Below are 9,164 nucleotides of genomic sequence, written 5' to 3' on the forward strand. Positions count from 1 at the left end.
TTACAGTACCCACTTACAGAGAGTACTAGGGTTAATTGTATTTAATAAGATAAACTAACTGTCTTCTATCATCGATAATACTTCTTAAGCTTCTACTTAGAAGTTAAAATTACTTCTCAGAGAATTTGAAGATTTAATGCCTGTAACAAAGGGATAACCAACTGCCCCCGAAAAACCATTGTATCCGATCGTCATTTTTCTTTTTTTAATTTATTTATCGATGTTTAAAATACAACTTAGTGAAGCTTGAAGTTGAAAATTTGATTAGTTTAATTACAGTTGTAAAAAAACGAAAGTACTAAAAAATGACCTTGTTTGTCATGCGCATCTGATTGCTTTTTTGATACCAAAATACTTATATCAAAACACATATTTTCAAATAAAATCAAACACATTCGTATAATCAAAATATTGAAATTAATAAATTATTTTATTTTACGTTCAAAGAATTTATGTTATAAACCTATAAAGGAGAAACTATCCTTTTCAACTTTTGATTTGATTATGTATTGTCATGTTCTTATCAAATTTTAAAAGCTAAACGAAGTTGTACTTGAGAAGACGAAATCAAACAGTCTGTATTTTTCAGAACTTATTTTTAAAAATTGCAGCAAAAAAACGATAGTCATACTTTTATATTTTAATTTGAAAAGAATTTATATTAAATTATTAATAGAGCATAACTAAATATTTTGTTAACACAATTGTTACTAAAATGTTTAGAATTGAAACCAGAGGAGTATACGAATATGTATTTTACTTTGCAGTACGGTTTATATTCTTCTTTTATGGCAAGCTTCGTGTACACCATCCTAGGATCCTGCAAAGATGTGCCAGTTGGACCAACAGCGATCATCGCAATCTTAACTAGGGAAACGTTACAAAAATCTGACTTAGGACCCAACTTTGCAGTCCTCTTAACCTTCATATCTGGTTGTGTGTGTTTGCTGATGGGAATCGTACAATTAGGTAATAACATCACTAATGAACTTTAAATTAAACATTCCAAACGACAGACAAATTCTAATACTTATTTCTTCTTCTATCTTTGTTCAACGAACTGACGGGTTGTGTTCATCTACTGATTTCAAACTCCATTTTCAAGTTTTGTATTACAGTAGATGATCTTCTATTATAGGTCAATGAACTCGTCTCCAACATTCATAATATCCCAAAATAATACGATGATTTCACTTTAAAAAAATGATGTTGAGTTTGGCACAGTCATAATATTTGTAACAACAAAAAAAAAACAATAGTCATATTAGATTAATTCCCTCGAACTCTTTAATTTTTTTCTGGAAGGTATTTTTGTATCGATGATAGTATGGGTATTATCACTCTGAAACAGATCAGCTGCTCCACCCTAGCCCTGTACCATAAAAACAAAAGTACGACACGATTAAGTATAAGATTATGCTGACTTAAATAAACCTATACAAGTTGAAGTGATTCAATTCAAACATTTCTGAAAAATATTGTTCATCGATTTGAAAAATGTAGTTTCGAGAAAAATGCGTTTGAAGTTGTACCGAGATAGTCATGTTCAAAAGTATAGCTTACTGGAATTAAAATACAAGATAGTCGAAGTGGTTAGTCCAAAATTGTCAATCGAAAACTTTTATAGAAGCCCTACAGGCTTTCTACTCTCACATATGTCCATAATACACAATACATTATATTCGCAATACTCGAGAAATGATCATGACAACAACGCTGACTTACTGCCCAATTTCTCTATTAGGTTGTCCCAAAAGTTTCTTTCGTTTTATTAACCGACTTCGAAAAGGAGGAGGTTACTCAATTCGACATGTATGTTTTTAATTGTTGTTCAGAATCGTCTCAGCTACCCCCCATTTCCGGCTCCTCCCCGACTTTTGGGACACCCTGTATATATATATGTTACTCGATTATGTCCAGACGGCTTGACCAATCGGGATAAAAGCTGTTGCATCTTGTAGATCATGTCTCGAGGGTGGTGCAGTTGTCAAAAAAATTTTGGAATTTTTCACTTTTTACCCATTTTTTTTGGCAAAAAACTGAAAAATTTTATATTGCTTCTTATTTTGAAACGAATTGACCAATCGGATTGAATCTTCTTGCATCTGGTAGGGCTTCGTTGGCTCTTAAAAGCTTAAAAAGACATTTTACCTACTTCCATTTTTTACCACTTTATTGCACTTTTTATCGTAAAATTGTACTACATATTTCACGTAGGTTCGGCCTGAATTCGATGAAATCGATGAAACCCTTTACATTTTGCTGCCGGACTCGTTTTCTTCAAAAATGATTTTTCTTATTGTTTATAACTATTGTTATTGCAAAATTCCTATTTTTTTATGGAACTCCTTTTTTTTTGTTTTTTTAATAAGTAATACATACACAATATTTTGTGTCTAATGTTACATTATTGAATTGTGTACGATTCATTTTGTTCCATTACTGTTACAACATGAATATTTAAGAAATTAAATTGTCTATTTATATAAACACTGCCACACAAAATAATTGAGTGCAAATTACAAAAGAAATTTTTGAGACAACCTAATACATTCAGTTTCAGATTTTAATGAATTTCAGTAACGGCGTGGTAAATAATTGCTACTTTTTTTTATTAAATATTTTATAATTTCGGTTAGAGCATATCAAGTTTTCAGCGAGTTTCTCAATTGCATCTTAATTAAAATTGAAAAAATTCATGCGAAAATCTAAATCTGTACCTTCCATAAGGGTCTGTGTTAAAATTATATAATTTTGTTATCGTTTTCCATAAAATTGAGATGGTTAATTTAAATCGAAATAGGCTCATATGATTCGTATTTCATCAAAGAACAATCAAGTAAAGTTTTGTTAAAATCCTCCGTTAAATAAATTCAGAAAACAAGTACCTTAAAATTCGAATTTCGTCATTTTTAGTCGGATCAAATTGAAATTTTTTAGGAATATTCTTGAAATGATGTAACTTATGAAAATATTAAAACCCAAAAAAGCCATTATTTGAATTTTCGAAGTATCCCTTACTCCTTAAAGGGGCAATTACTTTTTTCTGGGCTAGAAGAATCAATTTTTTGTTGTTGACAGTATTTTATCGTGCAACCCTTTGAGAACAATTCTGCAAAATTTCAATTAAAAATTCATGAAATTACTGAAGCTCTTTTAGAATTTAGAGTATGTAGGTCTGTTTTTAAGAGATTTGGTAGTTCCTTCTTTCGAGGAATGTACTCGAAATTTTAACGCGTTTTTCTCGAAACCGTATTTTCGAAGCTGGTTGACACGATTTCAGAAAAACTATTAAACCGATTGACGTCTAATTTGAATTTTATATTCAAAAATGATCCCTCTATCGTCCAACGTACAGGCGTACTGATATATTACATATTTTGTTTTTTATTGTTCGAAATTCGAGACATTTTTTCTGACAATTTGATTCTTTAAATTAGACCACCTGCCATTTCTAAAAAAAAAAAGATACTTTCGATATCCTTTCCTGTTATACGATAACGGTATGTATATAGAATAAAACGCCGGTTGAATTTTTTATTTTAGTTTATTTAAACGGCAAAAATCATGTCAACCAGCGATTAATATTTATTCCGCACCGTTAGGATCGCCGGGCTGTAACATTAGTTTTTAATATTTAATAGTAATAGTAATAAAATAATAATAAGACCGTGTATAAAATTTCAAATTAAAATCTTACATACTTTTTTCAATAAAAAATTATAAAGGAGCTGCTTTTTGGAACGGAAACAAGCAATTCTTCCCTTATCTCCTACATTTTTTGGACTCATTTTTTAAACGTTCTGTGCAAAGCTGAATAACTTACGTGACATTGACGTGCAATCTTCACAATATTATTTTACATAACATCTAAAAATCATTCAAATATTTATACATTTAATATGTTTTTACCTTTTCTGGTTCGTCAGGTTTTTTGTTGGACTTCATATCAGGACCAGTTTTGGTTGGTTTCACATCCGCAGCAGCGATTATTATTGCCACGAGCCAAATAAAGGACATTCTAGGCATCAGTATCAGCGGTAGCAAGTTCTTAGAAGTGTGGCAAAGGATATTCGAAAAAATTGGGGAAACAAAACTTTGGGACACTGCGCTGGGGATCACGTGCATAATTGTCCTGCTTCTTCTCAGAGTTAGTATCACTTAAATACAATTACCATAGATTAGAGATAAAACGTGTAAAAGCAATTTTGTATTAAAGTTTGTTCCGGAAATAAGATTTACCTAATTTAAACTTTATGAGTAATAAGAACTTCTAATTGAATACACTTAAACTTTAAAATTTCTTTAACCTCTTGAAGGATATTAACAAACTTCCGGTTGCGGACAAAAGGGAACAGTATAATTATGAATAGATTTTATAATAATATTTTATCGAAACATTAAAAGATGAAAATATTACTTTATAGGGGGGACTTGGTTAGGAGGAGTGATGTGGTGTGTATGGGTGGCGAGTGCTATGAGTGTTAAAAGCAATTTAAGTAATAAGAAAGCGATAGGTATACACATGGAGTAAAAGAATTAGGTAGAGTATAAGGGGGAGAGGAAGGGTACGTAAAGGCGAGGTCTAATGTAAAGAAATAGGGGTGTTAGGGGTGTAATTCTGCGGGTCAGACGATTGTCTGATAGGTAGAGGTTATGGGTAACGACGGCCGTAGAGCAGGACAAGAGAGCTCAGACGAAGAGGAAACAGTAGGTAAAGCAGGAGGGCGCCCAACAAACGCCGAAAAAACAGCGAAACACGAGAACGAGAAGGAGAGAATGGAGGAATATATAACGAGAGGTAGGAAAGAGATAGTGGAGGACAGGAGGGAGGCCACGGCGGGAAATGCAGGCAATGAAGAAATATTGAAAGTATTAGCAGGATTAGTTGAAGAAATAAGAGGTCTGAAAGACGAAATGCGTACAAATAATAATAGGATAACGGAAGAAATGAGGGAAAAAGAAATAGGATGGGAGTTAAAAGTAAAAGGAATGGAGAAAAGAATGATGGATGTGGAAAGCAAAGTAGAGCGGATAAGTGGGAAAGGGAAACAGCTACTTGAACTCAGAACAGGAAAGAAGGGAATTGGAGGAAAATATTAAGGCAGTAGTGGTTAATAAGGTTGAAAAAGAGAAAAAGAGTGGGGAAGTGGTAAAGATAAGAGGGTGGATCGAAAAACATGAAAAAATGGAACGGAGAAATAATGTAGTAATAAAGGGTCTAGAGATACGGCAAGGAAATGTAAAAACGCAAATTGAAGATTTTCTAGAGAAAGAATTAAAAGTAAGAAGGAAGATAAGTTGGGTGAAAGAAATCGGTAGGAAGGAAAGGTGTGTATTAATAGTAGGATTGGAAAGTTGGGAGGACAAGCAGGAGATCATGAGATACAAAGATAGGTTAGGAGGCACAAAGGTCTTCATAGATCACGATTTAACGAGACATGAGAGAGAAATTCAAAACAAGCTAGTAGCAATCGCCAGGGAAGAAAAAAGAAAAGAGAGGGAGGTGAAGGTAGGATACCAAAAAATAAGGGTGGATGGGAGATGGGCCCAATGGCAGGAAAGTTGGGCAACAGTACCGGTTAGTCAGGTTTTTTAATAAATTTTCAGCCAGGTGGGCAAATAAATAGGAGAGGGGAGGGGGTGTTAGACAGGGAGAAGGCAGGGGAATTGAAAGTATTATTCTGGAATGTAGCTGGAATAGGAAAGAAAGATCAAAGTTTTTGGCAATATGTGGAAAAGTTTGATTGTATAGGCCTGGTAGAAACGTGGATGGAGGAAACACATTGGAACAAGTTTAAAAGTAGCCTATCAAAGGATTTTGTATGGAAGTGTCAAGGGGCAAAGAAGGTAAATAGGAAAGGTAGAGCGAGAGGGGGAATAATAACAGCGGTGAGAAAAAACTTAGACATAGAATGTGGAAATAGCGAAATAGAGGGTTTAGTAGAAAGGAGGATGAAAATTGAAAATAGAACATGGAGGATTTTTTCGGTTTACAATGGTCAACCGTGGAAGAAATTGGCAAGGAAGATGGAAGAAGTGATTAAAGAAGAGGAAGAAGAAATACTGTTAATAGGCGGGGATATGAATGCAAGAATAGGAAGAGAGGGTAAGGTAGAGTGAGTGAGCGAGACAGTGAGGAGAACGGACAACAGGAGGAATTCGAAAGATCTAACGAAAAATAATGAGGGAGAGCAACGGCTAAAAATGGTTGAGGAAAGAGGATGGCACATAGCGAATGGCAATATTACAGGAGATGAGGAAGGAGAATGGACGTATGTAGGTGTCAGAGGAGCAACGGTAATAGATTATGTGATCTGTAATGAAAAGGGGCTAGAGGAAATAGTACACTTTAAGGTGGAGGACAGAATAGAATCTGATCACCAACCTTTGGTTGCTACAGCGAGACTACAGGCGAGAGCGGATATAGTTGGAAGGGAGGAAGAGACTGAAACTGTCCGACAAGTGTTCTGCTGGGGAAAGGAAAGCATAGAGCAATATAAAAGTAAAATCAGGAACATACAGCTTGCTGAAGGAAATGGAAAGCCAGGTTGGCAAGAATTAAAGGCAGCGGTTTTGCAAAGTATGGATAAAAGAGTAGTCCGAAGGAAAAGAAGAAAACCAGGACATAAATTTTGGTGGGACAAACAGTGCAGTAGAGAAAAAAGAAAGGTGAAGGTAATATATAAAAAATGGAAGATAGGAAAAGTAACAAGACAAGAGTATTTGAGAAACAAAGCAGAGTTTCGAGAAATGTGTAAGAGGAAGGAGGTGGATAAAAGGGAGGAAGAGATAGAGAAAATAAGAAATGTAAAAACAGAGGGGCAAGTTTGGACATACATCAATAAAGAAAGGAAAAGAAATACAGAAGGAGCAACATCCATAACGATGGAAGAGTGGTTAAAACACTTTGTAGAACTCCTAGGTGGGACGGAGAGAGTGAATAAAGGGGAAAGGAGACAGTTAGGAGTAGGAGTCGAAGAAGAAGACGAACTAACGGACTGCGAAATTGAAGGGGTAATGAAGAAGATAAAGAGGAAAAAAGCTGCCGGAGAAGACGAAATACCAGGCGAGGCGTGGGTGCATATGAAAGGTGAGGCGAAAAGGAAAGTTTTCGAAATAATAAAAGAGGTGTGGAGAGGTGGTGGTTTGCCGGACGAATGGAGAAATGGAGTCATTGTGCCTTTATTGAAAAAAGGGGGATAAAGAAGAGGTAACAAATTACAGAGGAATAACATTACTCAATTCGGTGTACAAGATCTACGCAAACATCCTAAACGAGCGGCTAAAACGCAACGTGGAGGAAAAAGGGATTTTACCACATTCTCAAGCGGGATTTAGGAAACAAAGAAGCACGATGGATAATGTATATATCCTGCAACATTTGGCGGAGAGGGTGACGATTACAAAGAAGGGCAAATTGTATGCTTTGTTTGTAGATTTGAAGGCGGCCTTTGATAAGGTCAATAGGACAAAGCTATGGAAAGTGATGGAGCAGAGAGGAGTAAGAAAAGGACTAATCGAAAGATCGAAAGAATTATATGAAGAGACCTCGAATACGATTAGGTATAACGGAAAGGTATCAGGATGGTTTTGGACAGCAGACGGAGTCAGACAAGGATGCCCTCTGAGCCCGCTGTTGTTTACAATTTTCATCTCGGATTTAGAGAAAGAATTCAGGGCTGGCCAGGCGGGAGGCATAGTATTATATGTGGCAAGGAAAAAATGTGGTCACTGGCATATGCTGACGACTTAATGCTATTGGCAGAAAGGTTAGAAGAAATGGAAGAAATGATAAGAAGATTGGAAAGATTTTTAGATAAGAGAAGCTTGATTTTGAACACGACCGAAACAAAAATAATGATCTTCAGCAAAGGAGGAGATAGGGTGAAGAAAACGAAATGGCTATGGAAAGGGTAGGAAATAGAGTCAGTCAAGAGTTTTACATACTTAGGGGTCAAATTTCAAAGAAATGGAGACACGATAGAACATGTGAGAGAAAGGGCTAAAAAAGCCAACGTACTGACACGGCAAGTTTGGGGCATCGGGGAAAGAAAGTTTAAAGACTGTTTCAAGTGGAAAGTATTTATGTTTGATCGTCTAGTCAAGAGCGTGATGTTGTATGGGGCGGAACTATATGGGTGGAAAGAAAGGGCGGAGTTGGGAAGAGTGCAATATAAATTTGTGAGATGGATTCTAGGTTTAAGCAGAGAAACACCAAAATATATATTATTAGCAGAAACAAAAAGAGAAAAGATTAGAATAGAAGCAGGAAAGAAAGCTCTGAAAGTTTGAAGAGGAAATTAGAAAGGCAGTAGGAAAGAATTTAGTATAAGAATGTCTTAGGGAAAAGGAACAGGGAAGGACAAAAAATGGTAAAGAAAGGATAGAGTATGGCATACGAAACGGATATAGTCAGGAAGGGATTAGGAGATTGAGAGGGGAGAGTGATAGAGTAACTCTGGAACTGATGAATAGGGATAGGGAAAATCAGGAACAAGTGCAATTTAACCAAATAAAAGAGACTAAATATAACAGTAGGTATAGATATTTATTTACGGGACAGAGGCCAGAGTATCTAAGGAAAGATGAAAAACTAAACAGCCAAAGTTTGATGGCAAAGGCGAGGTGCGGAAATTTAGAATCTTGGAATAGATATTGACTTGCGCGTGAGGGGAGAAGGTGCGGGTTTTGTGGAAGGGGACAAGGTTCTCTGAAGCACTATTTAGCAGATTGCGACAAGCGGGAAAATGCTAATATAAGCATAGAAGAGCTTTTAGAGGGTAGGTTTAATGTAAGAAATGTAGATTGGATATGGAAGTTAGTAAACGGGAAGGATAAAAGTACAAACTACAATTAGTAACATACGTACAGAGGAGAGAAGCAAAGACAGAGTGGGTAAGCGCGCGGTGTGACGAATGTAATGTGGCAGGGTGGATGGATGCGTGAGTATAGAGAATGTAAAACCAAGTCCCATTTCTGGGCCGAAAGGCTGAAATTAATAAACTTAATACTACTACTACTTTATTAGGGATTTTCAAATTAGACAAAACACAATAACTGTTCTTCGAACAAATTGTTTCTTTGTTGACTAATAAATACAACATTTAAGCATTAAGATTCTTGAGACTTTTACGATGTCCACTTACAGAGATCATTAGGGC

The 9,164-nt window shown here is 35.6% G+C and overlaps 2 protein-coding genes across 2 annotated transcripts; both read left to right on the forward strand.

Moving 5' to 3' along the window:
* The first annotated feature begins 762 nt into the window (after positions 1-762).
* LOC128882349 (uncharacterized) lies at positions 763-9,133 on the forward strand. Its single transcript, XM_054133935.1, has 2 exons — positions 763-969; positions 3,930-9,133. Exon 2 carries the CDS (start codon positions 6,208-6,210, stop codon positions 7,204-7,206), a length of 999 nt encoding a protein of 332 aa, XP_053989910.1. The 5' UTR covers positions 763-969; positions 3,930-6,207; the 3' UTR covers positions 7,207-9,133.
* Positions 7,358-8,295, forward strand: LOC128882350 (uncharacterized). The gene is made up of 3 exons (XM_054133936.1): positions 7,358-7,566; positions 7,668-7,916; positions 7,971-8,295. The coding sequence occupies exons 1-3, from the start codon at positions 7,358-7,360 to the stop codon at positions 8,293-8,295; spliced, it is 783 nt and encodes a 260-aa protein (XP_053989911.1).
* Positions 9,134-9,164: the final 31 nt, after the last annotated feature.

The sequence above is a fragment of the Hylaeus volcanicus genome, unplaced genomic scaffold (assembly GCF_026283585.1).
Source record: "Hylaeus volcanicus isolate JK05 unplaced genomic scaffold, UHH_iyHylVolc1.0_haploid 11082, whole genome shotgun sequence".
NCBI classification, from domain to species: Eukaryota; Metazoa; Arthropoda; class Insecta; order Hymenoptera; family Colletidae; genus Hylaeus; species Hylaeus volcanicus.

What these genes read in the sequence shown, in the direction of transcription:
- LOC128882349 (XM_054133935.1), top strand. Translation starts at nt 6,208, where the DNA reads ATGGTTGAGGAAAGAGGATGGCACATAGCGAATGGCAATATTACAGGA.
- LOC128882350 (XM_054133936.1), top strand. Translation starts at nt 7,358, where the DNA reads ATGGATAATGTATATATCCTGCAACATTTGGCGGAGAGGGTGACGATT. An exon ending in GAGACCTCGAATACGATTAG is followed by an intron (nt 7,567 to 7,667) that starts GTATAACGGAAA and finishes TCTCGGATTTAG; the next exon opens with AGAAAGAATTCAGGGCTGGC. An exon ending in ACGAAATGGCTATGGAAAGG is followed by an intron (nt 7,917 to 7,970) that starts GTAGGAAATAGA and finishes CAAATTTCAAAG; the next exon opens with AAATGGAGACACGATAGAAC.